This window comes from Glycine soja, chromosome 3, assembly GCF_004193775.1.
Source record: "Glycine soja cultivar W05 chromosome 3, ASM419377v2, whole genome shotgun sequence".
Classification (NCBI taxonomy): Eukaryota; Viridiplantae; Streptophyta; class Magnoliopsida; order Fabales; family Fabaceae; genus Glycine; species Glycine soja.
In genome coordinates this window covers 40,489,922-40,504,525 of record NC_041004.1, presented here as the reverse complement: position 1 = coordinate 40,504,525, position 14,604 = coordinate 40,489,922, and the positions used below count along the sequence as shown (strand labels likewise).

General features: G+C 36.4%; 3 protein-coding genes across 4 annotated transcripts; all 3 read left to right on the top strand.

The window, feature by feature from the left end:
* The first annotated feature begins 101 nt into the window (after nucleotides 1-101).
* On the top strand, nucleotides 102-6,914 carry LOC114407004 (eukaryotic translation initiation factor 3 subunit A-like). Of its 2 annotated transcripts, none has more exons than XM_028369911.1 (14): nucleotides 102-212; nucleotides 692-765; nucleotides 903-1,384; nucleotides 1,605-1,820; nucleotides 1,934-2,302; nucleotides 2,402-2,431; nucleotides 3,434-3,661; nucleotides 3,766-3,927; nucleotides 4,253-4,474; nucleotides 4,686-4,892; nucleotides 4,969-5,175; nucleotides 5,390-5,470; nucleotides 5,740-5,941; nucleotides 6,167-6,914. In XM_028369911.1, exons 2-14 carry the CDS (start codon nucleotides 720-722, stop codon nucleotides 6,589-6,591), a joined length of 2,877 nt encoding a protein of 958 aa, XP_028225712.1. In that variant the 5' UTR covers nucleotides 102-212; nucleotides 692-719; the 3' UTR covers nucleotides 6,592-6,914. The 2 variants fall into 2 exon arrangements, with proteins under 2 accessions (XP_028225712.1, XP_028225713.1); XM_028369912.1 differs by lacking the exon at nucleotides 102-212 and adding an exon at nucleotides 362-385.
* Nucleotides 6,915-8,217: 1,303 nt separating this feature from the next.
* On the top strand, nucleotides 8,218-13,219 carry LOC114407001 (UNC93-like protein 3). Its single transcript, XM_028369907.1, has 10 exons — nucleotides 8,218-8,670; nucleotides 8,867-9,030; nucleotides 10,239-10,302; nucleotides 10,389-10,502; nucleotides 10,603-10,650; nucleotides 11,362-11,618; nucleotides 11,738-11,828; nucleotides 12,107-12,219; nucleotides 12,318-12,441; nucleotides 12,734-13,219. The coding sequence occupies exons 1-10, from the start codon at nucleotides 8,410-8,412 to the stop codon at nucleotides 12,926-12,928; spliced, it is 1,431 nt and encodes a 476-aa protein (XP_028225708.1). The 5' UTR covers nucleotides 8,218-8,409; the 3' UTR covers nucleotides 12,929-13,219.
* A 125-nt stretch (nucleotides 13,220-13,344) lies between these two features.
* LOC114407003 lies at nucleotides 13,345-14,472 on the top strand. Its single transcript, XM_028369910.1, has one exon. The coding sequence runs from the start codon at nucleotides 13,779-13,781 to the stop codon at nucleotides 14,148-14,150; it is 372 nt and encodes a 123-aa protein (XP_028225711.1). The 5' UTR covers nucleotides 13,345-13,778; the 3' UTR covers nucleotides 14,151-14,472.
* The last annotated feature ends 132 nt before the right edge of the window (nucleotides 14,473-14,604 follow it).

Here is a 14,604-nt window from a genome sequence, read left to right as displayed (position 1 = left end):
ACCAATAGCAAACTTTGAATTGCTAATAGCAATACCCCAAGAGTGGACTGAGATCGGCCCAACCCAGTATATTATAGGTCCACAGATTTAGATTTTAGAATAGGCACTCGAAACAAACTCTAGTCTCGCTTGTGCTCCCATCGTCTTCTAGGGTAACCACAGCGCCACTCGAACAAGTGCGGCCATTCCCAACGCTTCTCTTCCTTTCTAAGGTTCGCTTCTCTCTTCTTTTTCTCATTCCTTTCTATCTCTATCGCTGTCTATATCCTTGTTATCTTTTGCTTCAAAACCCTAGCGCTGTACGCCACACTTTCTCCAGGGGCAGTTGTGGTTGCGCACGATTAAACCACCCTACACTTTTTCTATTTACCAGATCCCGATAATCGTGAGTCTTTGTTTCTTCTATTTTGTTCTACACCTGTGATACTTGTTTTAGGTTTCGTGATGCTCAATTCATTATTTCGCTTCCTGTTTACGCTGATTTAATCATCAACCTTGTGTATCTGTCTTTCTCTTTGTTATTAAAGGTTAGTTTAGCTCAGCTATGCGGACGCATACATTTTCACTCGATTCCTCTGTTTTTGTCTTGATTCCAATCCCTCAACTGTGGACCTTGCGTAAACATAAGATGTCGTGTTCCATTGTTGTGTCGGGCTGAAATTTCGTTGAATTTTTATTTGTACTTGAACAGGGGAGTCTGAATCCCGTGAGTTTTCAATATGACGTCGTTCTTGAAGCCTGAGAATGCTCTGAAAAGGGCGGAAGGTAAGTTCAAGAGAATGATTATTATCCATTTGTGATTTATGCTTTTTCTTAACCTTTTGTTTGAAAAGCGTGAATCCAGTCTTTTATATGTATGCTGATGCAATTGAATAAATCTGTGTAACAATTTCAATATGCAGAATTAATCAATGTTGGGCAGAAGCAGGATGCTTTGCAGACTCTCCATGATCTCATCACCTCAAAGCGATACAGAGCGTGGCAGAAGACACTTGAAAGGATTATGTTCAAGTATGTGGAGCTTTGCGTCGACATGCGAAAAGGCCGTTTTGCAAAAGATGGTCTTATTCAGTATAGAATTATATGTCAACAAGTGAACGTTAGTTCACTGGAGGAGGTCATAAAGCATTTTATGCAGCTTTCTACCGAGAAAGCTGAACAAGCCCGTAGCCAGGCGCAGGCACTAGAAGAAGCCCTTGATGTTGATGATTTAGAGGCCGATAAAAGGCCAGAGGACCTGATGTTGAGCTATGTCAGTGGCGAGAAAGGAAAAGACAGATCTGATCGGGAGACTGTGACCCCATGGTTTAAGTTTCTTTGGGAAACTTATAGGACAGTGCTGGAAATATTGAGGAACAACTCAAAGCTAGAAGCCTTATATGCTGTAATCTTTCTTCTTATGTTCTTGTACAACTTCTTGATGCTATACATGATTCATATGTATTTGCTTAATGTACAGAATTATGCTTGTTCTTATCTTATTCTACCTATTTTTTATTTTTTTTTCAATTTCAACTGTTATATGCTTCTTTGTAACATGATAATTTAAGGATGCATACTACTTGTAATCTTGAGCTTTTAATAGACTCTAATGCCATGTGCAGATGACAGCTCATCGAGCTTTCCAGTTCTGTAAGCAATATAAGCGGACAACAGAGTTCCGCAGACTGTGCGAAATCATTAGAAATCATTTGGCTAATCTTAATAAATATCGTGACCAACGAGACCGACCTGATCTTTCAGCTCCTGAAAGCTTGCAACTGTATCTTGATACAAGATTTGAGCAGCTGAAAATTGCTACTGAACTTGGACTCTGGCAGGTTGCCCATTTCTCATTTTTGTTTGTGCATGTATTATTACATTTTTGTTTTGTTAATTCTTTTATGCACCGAATTTTTGGCAATACAACCTGACAATTTGTTTCTGAATGCAGGAAGCCTTCAGATCAGTGGAGGATATACATGGACTGATGTGCTTAGTCAAGAAAACACCCAAGCCATCCTTGATGGTTGTTTATTATGTGAAGCTGACAGAAATATTTTGGATATCATCGAGTCATCTGTATCATGCATATGCATGGTTCAAGCTCTTTTTATTACAAAAAAGCTTCAATAAGAATCTGAGTCAGAAAGATTTGCAATTAATAGCTTCATCTGTTGTTCTGGCTGCACTTTCAGTGCCTCCTCATGATCACACCCACGGTGCATCTCATTTGGAACTGGAGCATGAAAAAGAGAGAAATTTGAGAATGGCTAATCTCATTGGCTTTAATCTTGAAACTAAACCTGAAAGCAGAGAAATGGTATTTTTCTTTGTCCCAATTGTACTCTTAAGGCAGCATAGAGATTTCTGTTTTGTGAATCTTACTATTTGCTTCTGTTTCCTTTTTGTTTGTCCCCAGCTATCAAGGTCATCACTTCTTGCTGAACTGGTAAGCTATTCTCTTTAATTTTTTTTAAAGTTTCTTATCTGCATTCATTGTTTCTATAATTGTTCACACTATTTTAGATTCACACTTTTTCCTTTGAGTTAGAATAAGATCTTGATAGATACTTTTGTAGTTTCCATTGTATTTATCATATTACCGTGTGAGTGCTTTGTGAAGCGGGTTGCAGTTAACATGGGAATTGGGATTCTAACTTTTCTGAATAACTTTTTTTTGTGTAATATGTTTTGTTTTTATTCATATTTGATGTTTTTGGTAAGTTTTGAAGTTCTTCAACTTATTGCTTGAATGTGCCAAATTATAAATTTCTCTCTCCCTCTCTCTTATTTGTTGTAGCTGGTTTGAGATATATTTTGCACACATCACAGTCATTTATCTTTGTGTTTCACCTGTTGCCTGTAAACATTTGCTGTATAGTTATTATTTTAATCTCAATATTCCTGCACTGTTGTGAGTTATGGCTGTTGAGAAATGTGATTATGCGGATTAGATGAAAAAAGCCAAAGATATAAAATATTATTAATTGGATGGTACTTGTGGCAGAAAATACTAACCTAACACTATTTATGCTAATATTCTATGTAGTATAGTACAACTACTATAGTACTAGTGCAGCTTGATACACAGTAGTAACATAGCAAGACATATAACAATTTCTGAACAATGTATTGTTATCTCAATATTCCATGTGTAAGGATCTTATTCTTACCAGTTAACACTTTTTCCATTGTAGACTGATGATGATGATGTTTATTTATTAGGATTCTCCGTAACTGCTTTAGTAATCATGATTTAATTAATTTGACTAGATGTTAAAACTCTTGTTTTGATTTGTCATATATCTTTTTTTGTTCAATTTCATTTTGCCTTCAATTGGAGGTTTGGTGAACTCTGGATTACCATGACTATTGTCAAGTTAAATGCAATCTTTTCAAAATGATGCTGGTAGACTCAGTCTAAAGTTTCTTTTCTGTTGGTTCATCACAGGCATCCAAGGGTGTGATGTCTTGTGTGACTCAGGAAGTGAAGGACATTTACCATCTTTTGGAACATGAGTTTTATCCCTCAGATCTTGCATTAAAAGCGCTGCCCTTAATAACTAAAATCTCTAAGTTAGGGGGTAAGCTTTCTACTGCATCATCTGTTCCAGAGGTGCAATTAGCTCAGTATGTTCCAGCACTCGAAAGACTGGCTACCATGAGGTTGCTGCAGCAGGTGCATTTTCCTCTTTTGCTTTTTTTGGGGGGTAAAGTAAATGTATTGTTCCTTCTGTTCTGCAAAGACAATGCATTCTAACGTGTTCCCCCTTGGTCTTCTAGGTGTCTAATGTGTACCAATCTATGAAGATTGAAACCTTATCGGGGATGATCCCCTTCTTTGATTTCTCTCAAGTGGAAAAGGTTTCGGTAGATGCTGTTAAGCAGAAGTTTGTATCGATGAGAGTTGACCACATGAAAAATGCTGTGATTTTTTGCAAAAAGGTATGGTTTTGTTCATTCTGGTGTGGTTTTAATGGGGCAGTGGGCATGGTTTTTTATTGTTTGTTTGAAGTTAATCTAAATAACTTTACAGATAAAATTTCTGGCATGTTATGTTATCCTCAGAATACATGAATTTGTTAATCTATTGTTATTGTTTTTCTGCAGTATCGTTATACAAATGTAATATAAAAATAATGAATGCTTTTGTTAACAAAAATGTCTTGCATCAGTTGTTAATAATGAAGTTTTAAATGTAAGCACCCAGCACTGTTTCTTAATTTATCAGTTGTTTTTATGGCAATTGTCTGATTGATTTTTAATGCAGAGTCTTGAGTCTGATGGCTTAAGGGATCACTTGGCCAATTTTGCTGAACAATTAAATAAAGCAAGACAGATGATTTATCCTCCTGATAGGAGATCATCAAAACTTGGAGCTTTACTTCCCTCTTTGACAGAGGTTGTGGCCAAAGAACACAAGAGGCTTCTTGCTCGAAAATCAATTATTGAGAAAAGGAAAGAAGAACAAGAACGACAGCTTCTTGAAATGGTATATTTTTATGATTACTAACATTTTTTCTTCTTCCTGCTTATTTTTCAGCAATAATAAATTTTTATAGCTCTCTTGGGAAGCTCTTAAATTTTTTTTTTATTTCTCCAAAATAAATTAATCTAAGCATCCACTTTCTATTAATGTTGTATATTATGAGGTCTTGATTTTTGAAAACTGATTAAACTTTTCCTTTAATATATATTTGAAGGAACGGGAGGAGGAGTCGAAGAGGCTAAGACTGCTGAAAATAACTGAAGAAGCGGAACAAAGAAGGCTTGCCACTGAGTTTGAGCAGAGGAAAAATCAGAGGATCCTCAGGGAGATAGAGGAGAGAGAAAATGAAGAAGCACAAGCATTACTCCAGGAAGCTGAAAAGCGTATTAAAAAGAAGGGAAAGAAACCAATCATAGAGGGGGTAAGTTGAAGTCTTCCTTTCGTTAAACTTGATTTGTTGGGTCTGTAGATGCCGACTATATACCCTATGACTGTAGGACAAAATCACCAAGCAGACATTGATGGAGTTGACTTTGACTGAACAACTCCGGGAAAGACAGGAAATGGAAAAGAAACTGCAGAAGTTAGCAAAAACCATGGATCATTTGGAAAGAGCAAAAAGAGAAGAGGCTGCTCCCCTGATTGAAGCTGCATATCAACAGCGTCTAGTGGAAGAGAGACTTCTTCATGATCGTGAGCAGCAGGTACACATCGAATCCACGTTTGTTTGCTGCAGTTGCATTTTTGCTTGTGTAACTTGGATATTGGCCTTTTCATTTATTTTTTCTCTTTGAAGTAATCATGTTGTTACATATTTCTCACCCGATTATGTTGTGCCTTTATATTCAACTCCCACAACTCTCCATTTGAACCAATTTGTGTGTTGTGCTAACTGGGTCAGACCATGATTTGATGCAGCAAGAGGTTGAACTGAGCAAACAGAGGCACGAGGGAGATCTCAAGGAGAAGGAGAGGCTTGTTCGCATGATGGGCAATAAGGTTATTTTCAACAACTTTTTTGCTTCTTGTCTGTTTCTTGGCCATTATCGTAGGCAAAATGTGTTTTCTATCCTTTTATTTATTGCAAACTTTTTTTTGGAGGACATTACAGGCTATGATGTGTGAAGACCTTTTCTTGACTATGAAAAATTGTCATTGGACATCAAATTAGTGGAACTATCAATTATTATTTAATTTAATTCACCCAATAAAAATGGGTTCTTGCCTTGCACTTTGGCTGATATCTTTTCTTGTGATTGACTATGCAGGAGATATATCAAGCAAGGGTGGTTAGTCACCGCCAAGCAGAGTTTAACAGATTGAGAAGAGAACGGGAAGAGCGAATCTCTAGGATTTTACAGTCCAGGAGACAGGAGAGGGAAAAAATGAGGAAGTTGAAGTATTATCTCAAGTTAGAAGAAGAGAGACAACAAAAATTGCATGAGGAGGAGGAAGCTCGGAAACGTGAAGGTAATTATTTTTACTTCGTCTGTTGAGGAATATTATCTCAATGCTAACTTTTTTTAAATTTTACTAAGATTGCCATATTTTTTTTTTTCACTTTCACCTTTTGTATTTAATTTTTCATTCCAAAATTCATAATGCACTGTGGAATGATTATACCATCTTTTACACACAATGTAGTAATAGCTTATCTTGTGTATTTATCCAACTTGTCGTTTCTTTGAACTTCAGATGCTGAAAGGAAAAAGAAGGAAGAAGAGGAACGCTTGCGGAAATTGGAGGAGATAGCTGAAAAGCAGAGGCAGAGAGAAAGGGAACTTGAAGAAAAAGAGAAACAAAGGAGAGAAGCATTGTTGGGTAGAGCTGCTGCTGAACCAGCTCCTCCTGCCCGTCCATTGGAATCGGGATCTGCTGCTCCTGCTGCAGCTGCAGCTGCCGCCGCAGCTCCAACACCAGGGAAATATGTCCCTAAGTTCAGGCGACAGAGAACTGAAAGCACAGGAGCTGCGCCTCCTCCAGAGACAGACCGTTGGAACAGTAGCAGCAGGCCAGATGGTGGTGACAGGTGGCGTGGTGATGATCGGAAAAGTGCATTTGGTTCTGGTGGAGGTTCAAGGTCATCTTCTACTTGGACATCTTCCAGGAATGCCCGTTGAACATTTTGTGCTCTGTTTTATTGCTGGCAGCTTTTTGGGAGTTCTCTTGGTACTCTTCCCAGTTTACGTTCTAGAATTATTTTTGATACTGAGTTCTTAAATTTATTATCTTATTAATACTTACGAAGTCCTCTATTTGATTGGGGAACATGCCAAAACAAAATTTGATTGAATGGATTGCATATGGTAATCGAAGTTTCAATTAGACGAGTACATTCGACCTATTTTTCTACTTGTTGATATTGTCGTAGAAAATGAAGGGTATCATTAGTATGTGGTTTTGTATACTTTATTTGCAATTGGAAACCTTTTGCTTCCTCTAATTTCTTGTATATGCACGTATGTTCGGAATTTAGATTAGATCTCCTTCAGTTCAAGGAGAGAAACAATGGAAAGAGCAGGAGAAATTGAGGAGAAAATGCTAAGATAAATCGAGGATGCTGACAAAAAAAAAAGATAAATCGAGGATAGATAGGCCGAAGAGGATTCTGATGCATAGGATCTAGATCCCGCATATTCACGTATTCTCTCTGTGGGTGGAAAAATAGAATTCACTAAAATGTGGGACTCACCTAGTTGGTAGGTGTGACTCACTTAGTAGGTTAAATAGGCATCTAATTGTAATAGACTGATAATTTTTCTTCGTGTAATTCTTTGGAAGAATGGTTGTTACCTTACTCTCCAGTGGTAATCGTATTTGTTCTATTTTTTTTTTTTTGTTTAAAACTGGTTCTTCAAATTTCATAATATGCAATCTAAATCCACAAGGTTCATATCTCTTCAATATTTACTCATTAAAGAGAACTGCATAATTTATTTTGGAATTATGATATTAAGTATGCGAATAACCTAATTTATTTTTGTCTAGAATGCTACTATCATTTATTGGATTTCTCATGGTTGGTTGCATCTAACTTTATTCGATTTCTCTTTTCTAAAATATAAGTACCTTCATTTTTTATTGTTTTACTACAAAATTTGGGTAAATGAGAAAAAAAAAAAACTTGTTTCAATCTGCTTTCTCCCACATCTTTCTTCCTCTTCTCTTGTCTTGAATAATTTTTTTTTAGAATGTGTTTGGATAAAAAAATTTAACTGAAAAAGTAATTTATTAGAGAATTTAAATTTTTTTAATCTAAAATTTATTGTTTGAATATTTTTTATAAAAAATTTAAATTTTTAAATTTTTAAAACAGAATTTTTAAAAATTAAAAATGTGAAATTTTATTTTTCTTTTGAAGAGTGAGAAATTGAAATTCTTATCTTCACATAAGAATATTCCAAAATATTCGTATTTTTTTTTACATTCATAATTTTAATTTTTTTATTCACATAAAAAAATTTTATTATAAAAAAATTTTAGTTGAACCATTTAAAATTTTTCAAAATTTTAAATTTCTTCCCTCAAATTCACTCTTAAAATATAAGAAGTGAAAACTATGGATATAGGTATCTAGTAAGTCAAAGTTACCCAACTTACGGAATTAAGAAAACCCCCATAATTTCAATGTCGAGCTAAATGATAAAATTAGCCTGTCAGCAAAACTGTTACACCTTCAAACTGGAATTTTTAAGTGTTTTTATGTGGAGGTGAATAAAGACGGGGAAAACTATTATTTATTTAGTATTTTCTTGATGTAATGAATGAATGGAAAGAGGAATCTTAGGACAGTATCTATAATTCTGGGATCCCAAACGGCGAGTGATTAGAAGTCAGCAAACAATCGGTATTTTAATCTTTTAGATACGTCTTGTAGTGTGCAAAGTTGGGGCCGGCAAATAATGAAATAACTTTTGTGTTTGGACGTTGACGCTCTGATGACGTTTGACGAAAGCAAATTTAGAAATATTAATAGCCAACCATCTTGCAATCGAGAACTACAAGAGTTTCAATCAATGGCAATGGCGTCTACACTACCTGCTGGGGACGAAGAAACGCCACTTGTGCCCGATGATAATTCGGCCATCGAAGCTCGCAAGACCCACCACTCCACGGATATTCACATCCTGAGCTTGGCCTTTCTCTTGGTCTTTCTCGCCTTCGGTGCCGCTCAGAATTTGCAGAGCACTCTCAACACTGTCAGTCTCTCTCTCTCTCATTAGAGTTACGGTCTCGGTTCTGTTGACTCTTTAATGCTTCATTGATTTTTTAATTTTTTTATCTGCAAATGTTAGTTTTGTTAGAAATTTCACCCGACGATCTCTTCTCCCTTCATCTTTCCCCAACCACTAGGCCAATCTTATATCTCCTATGCTTAATTGAATTTGACTTCAGGAGGATGACTTGGGTACCACCACACTCGGGATCTTGTATTTGTCTTTCACATTCTTCTCCGTGGTTGCTTCTTTGGTGGTGCGAGTTCTCGGCTCCAAGAACGCTTTGCTTATTGGGACTACTGGATATGTGCTTTATGTCGCTGCCAACTTGAAACCAAATTGGTAATTATTATCTGTCTGTCTATCTATGTATGCATCTATCTTGGTTTTTAATTTTCACATACTTTGCTGTTGGCAAAAACATAAGTACTATATATGATGGATTTAATATGGATTAAGTGTGCTTTTGGTTCTTGAAGATTTGATCAAACTTAGTTTTAGACTCCTAGTGTGTTTGGATTGGTGGTGAGTTGAACTCCTAGTTGCTTTTGTGTTGAACTCATCATGATTTTATCTGTTTGTTAGCCTCTAAAATTCATGGTGACTTCAACTCACCACCAATCCAAAAACACACCCTCTGTATTTTAAAATCGATAAATTTAGTCCTTGCATTTTTGAAATCTAGTTTGTTTTGGTCCCAGATGCCATGTGACTGGCCACGTCAACAAACAATGCATACAATGTGAGGAGAGGGACCAATTTCTCTGACTTGTAGAAATGTAAGGATCAAATTCATGCGGGGGAATTCAAACCCACGACCTATCCCTCCCTTCCTTCACCCTTTACCACTAAACCCACCTTATATCTAGCCCCCGCACTTATATACTTTATCTTGACACTATCTTTAGTCGATGTGAGACTTGGATTTTTCTCAATAAGTATCATGAGAAAAGGAAAACCAAGTTATCAAGAAGGAGTGGTTCGTAAATAGCATCTTATTAAATAAGCTGCAGAGCAGAAAAAAAAAACAGCATTTTTAAGTTGTTGTGGTCTGTGTGGAGTTGTTATTGAGTTTTGAAGGTAGCATAAGATTAGTTCGTTGAAGTCAGGAGTATACATATTACGGGGTGCAACATATGCTGACACTTTTGTTTTATTTATGGAGAGTAAACTTAACTCTCAACATCTGACCCATATGCTGTACTTAGTTGTATTCTGGCACTCATGAACTTTAGTCCCTATATTTTTCATTCTTAAAAACATTAAATGATCATTATTTTGCATAATCGATTGGTTCCTATATTTTAACTTATTAAGTCCCTAAGGGATAAAAATTCAAATGATTGACAACTATGTGAAGTTGGGAACCAAAATCTACCTTAAACCTTTTCTTTTAAGGTTGATCATCATTTATGGTTGTTGCTCATACATGTTCGTGTTCATAGATCTGCTCTTGTATCCGAGTTCCATTCTGTTTTTATGACCATGTATGCTTTCATAATACTAATTTATTATGCATATCCTTGACCATTGAGCAATTCTTCTTGCAGGTATACATTGGTTCCTGCTTCTGTGTATCTTGGGTTTTGTGCTTCCATAATATGGGTTGGAGAGGTACATGTAACATGCCAAGGTTTTATAGCTCCTTCAAATTGTCATTAGTCACCTGCATCTTTACTAATTGTAGTTTGACCTGTCAGGGAACATATCTCACTTCTGCTGCACGCAGCCATTCTACAGATAACAACTTGCATGAAGGTGCAGTAATTGGTGACTTTAATGGGGAATTCTGGGCTGTGTATGCACTCCACCAGGTGATCATATTATTTTTAACTGAGGATTGATCACTTTGTTGTTTTTGAAATAAAATTCTTTTACAATATGAAGTTGATTGAGAAATACCTGTTTTTGCAGTTTATTGGAAATCTTATTACATTTGCTCTACTGAGTGATAATCAACAGGTATGTGGTGGTCAGTCTTTCACATTTTACAATTTTTTCTTTTAATCTGTTTGTTTTAAATATCAGTTCATGATATTGCCCATGCTTATCCCTACCTTGTTAGCTACTAAAAATGAAGAATTGCCACTTGTGACTCTTCAGAAAAAAGAAAAAATTTCAACTAACTTTACAATTGATGGAACCCTAGGTCCAAATTGTTGAATCGAAATAGAATTAACTTTTCTGTTAAAGAAGTTCTTAACTTGTGATAGACCTCTATTTATCAATGAGAAATGCTAGTAGAGCACACTTTTTAACACTCTTTCCTATTTGGTGTGTCTCATTCCCAAACTAGTGAGACCACATGAATTTTGACCAATAGAAGAGAGTGTGTTACTAGCACTCCTCTTTATCTAATATAGGCTTGTTTTGATTTTAAAACTAAGCAGTTGTAATGGTTTGCCAAGAAGGTTCATGGTGTTGACACTGTAATTTAGCATTTCCATGCTTTCTTTTCAATTTCCTTTTTTTATGTTTGATTAATATATGAAAAGATGTTTATTTGTTTAATATGCAAAAAAATTCCAAGGAATTTTAAATATGAGCTCGGATTTCCTTGTACCCTTTAAGTCTTCAACAATAAAGGCTCATCTCACATGCTAACAAGTTTTGAGTTCTATTTTAAATGTTCTACATATTCTCAGGATTTAATTTTGTTTCTCATCACTGCAGGAGGGAAGTACCAAGGGCACAACTTTATTGTTTATTGTATTCCTTTTCATTATGACCTTTGGTGCAATACTAATGTGCTTCTTGCGCAAACGGGGTGCTAATAGCAAGGGACAACAAGAGCTTTCAGGTGCAGATGCTGGCGCATGTGCATCCTTGAAGTCTCTATCTAAATCACTTGCCAGTGCGTTGTCTGATGTAAAGATGTTGTTGATCATACCCCTTATTGCATATTCAGGTCTACAACAAGCATTTGTGTGGTAATTTCTTATGAATTATAAGGCATTCATCCTTGTGGTCTTTCAATAATGGTTCTATGATTTATGATGTCCTTCTATTCACTTTATATCTTGTTTGTTAACGAAATACTTTTGTATAGGGCTGAATTTACCAAGTATGTTGTAACTCCTGCAATTGGTATTTCTGGTGTGGGTAGTTCAATGGCAGCATACGGGGCTTTTGATGGAATAGTAAGTACAGGAATGCAGAGTTATATTTCCTTGCATTGGTGGTTTTTTAAAATTACCTTTCATTGTAGTAGTAACATGCTAACGAGCATCTGTTTCTTATTTCCTCTTTTATTTATTTAGTTATTTATATTTTGAAATGTCTTGATACCAATATCTAGACAGTGGAAACTGCCATGTTCTACATTTTTTGGGTGGTCTAACATGTAGAGCCCCTTGCCACATCAAAATAAGTTCTAATGGGATCTATTTTATTTTCTTAATTTCTATGAATATTTCAGTTTTCTCTGCTTGCTGGTCGTCTCACCTCTGGTCTCACATCTATTACAACAATAGTTTCTGCTGGACTTTTTGCTCAGGCAGTCGTATTAGTCTTACTTCTGCTAAATTTCAGGTCAGAAGTAGTAATTAATTTTGCTTGAATGAAGTTGATGTAATTTATTTCCCCCATGCAATTTCATCAATCCTATTTCTTTGCCACTCCTGATGCAGCATAAGTAGTGGATTGCTTGGTACTGTTTACATACTCTTCTTGGCTGGTTTATTGGGCATCGGTGATGGAGTTTTAATGACACAACTTAATGCATTGATTGGAATACTATTTAAGCATGACACGGTATACAAATGATCTCCTATTAACATGTTTACTTTGCTTCTCCATTGTTGTTTTGTTTGAGTTATTTTGCTTGTTCATCATGTCTCTAAGCTACTGATTACCACATATTTGATTCACAACTTAGACACCCCCCTGTTATTCTTCTCACACTGCACATGCTTTTTGCTTGGCTTTTTTTTTTTTTTTTTTTTTTTTTCTCTAATCACCTATTTTTCCATTAGCTCTGATACTTTTTTTTATTTAAATTTTTCTTTTATAATTAATGCCAAGTCTATGTTGCTTTCTTGTGCAGGAAGGGGCTTTTGCTCAGCTAAAAATATGGCAATGCGCTACAATTGCTATCGTGTTCTTTTTCGCCCCGCTCGTCTCGTTCAAAGCCGTGCTTGTGATTATGCTTGCTCTCCTTTGCTTCTCATTCTGCATTTTCCTATTGCTTGCTCTGAAGGTCGGGAAGACATCATCACCCTCCACCAGTCAGCGAATTTAAAACTGCTTAAACTGTAGATTTTTTGTATACAATCTCAGTCTGTCTTTCTCGCGTGTAGCACGTCCACTCTGGACTATGTCTTTATTTTTGTGGTGAAATTTCGGTCAGTTGAATGAGCTTGTACAAATTGTGACAAATCAGTGTGTTTGGTAACACATTTGTTACCGCTCTGGTTGGACGTGGTTCCGCGAAGCAATTAATAGTTGCTTTTGCATTGTTTTTTTTACGTGAATTTCTCATAAACATGAATTCCCAATGGCCAATACTAAAGCAAATACGCATTATAAGTTATAAGCTCATTTGTCACGAGGCTATATATAGTTATTCACTGAAGAATATTCCTAGAAATATGTCATATGAGCCAAATTCAGACACATTTTTGTAGGTTCTAAAATCTGTTTCGGATCAATATATGTAACCTGGAGAGGATGTCTCGGGTATGATGTGAAAAATCCTTTTGACCTTTGTTAACAACTACTATTTTGCCAACTACTGCCATGTTTCCACGTGTGCAATACTCTTAAATTTTTTAATGTTTTGCGGAAGTCACTCTCCGGTCTGAAGTGTAGACTAAACCGAACCCATAAAGCACGGCCTAATGGCTAATTATATACCTCAGAACTTGGTCAGCACCCTCATCATAAGACTCTCTCAAGTCATGCTCCACTTCAATGCTCATGGGTCCATCTCTTACAATTTTTTCCATACCAAAATCACCAACATCCTCAAAAAGTAGTTGTCATGATTAGGTAGTTCAGCACCAATTTCACTGCATTCCTGTCTTGTTTATAAAGACAAATTGCCCACCCGAAACACCCACGATTTCAACTACCTCATAGAGCTTCCCAAGATGTCTTTTTTCTGGTTCTCAAACATGGTCCGTATGCACCTCTCATGGCCTGTACTAACCTATGCCGCCACGTGGATAACGCTGCTAACGTTGATGGTGGCAGCGGCGTCTATGTCGCCGCAGGTGGCGTTTGTCTCCGCCATAACGCCTTCCTCTAAATTCTCTCAGAAGTGCAGCAGTGGTGGGTCCATTAGAATGCCCTTGGATGTTCCAGGTGACATCCTGTGTTTCCCTGCTCATATGTTCGTGAGGTCCAAGGTTGATCTAATCGTTCCACCCGTCTTTGCAGCGGTGATTGTAGCGGCTTCTGCTTGCGTGGTTCGTGCTGTGGGCTTGTGGGAGCATGATCAAACTCCTTCAGATGCAAATTAACTCGGTAATTGGTATTTCCATACCCTCTAGCGGCGCTGGGAACAGAAATTATTACATCGGTCAATCTCTGCGTGACACACTCGAGATTTTTATGTGTCAAGTGGAAATTGAGCAGGAACATAAATGTCCGAGATTATATGATAATTTCTAGTTGGGTTGGGAAGAGCTTCTCTTAAACACGATCTGACGTGGACCTTTTTTGTAAACAAAGGCTAAGAGTTTGAGCTAAACTCGTTGATTCTATAAACATGTGATCATTTGTCTTTGTAAGAAAGTTCAAGATCCTCAAAATCTATAATATATTATTATGTGTTTAACAATATTTAATATAAATTTTAATTATATAAAAATGACATTTATCTCGTATATTACACATATTATTATAACATGTGTTCAAGATCTCTCCTTCATGTCATTCTCTGAAGGAGAGGTATTGTTTCCAGTTCGTCCAATT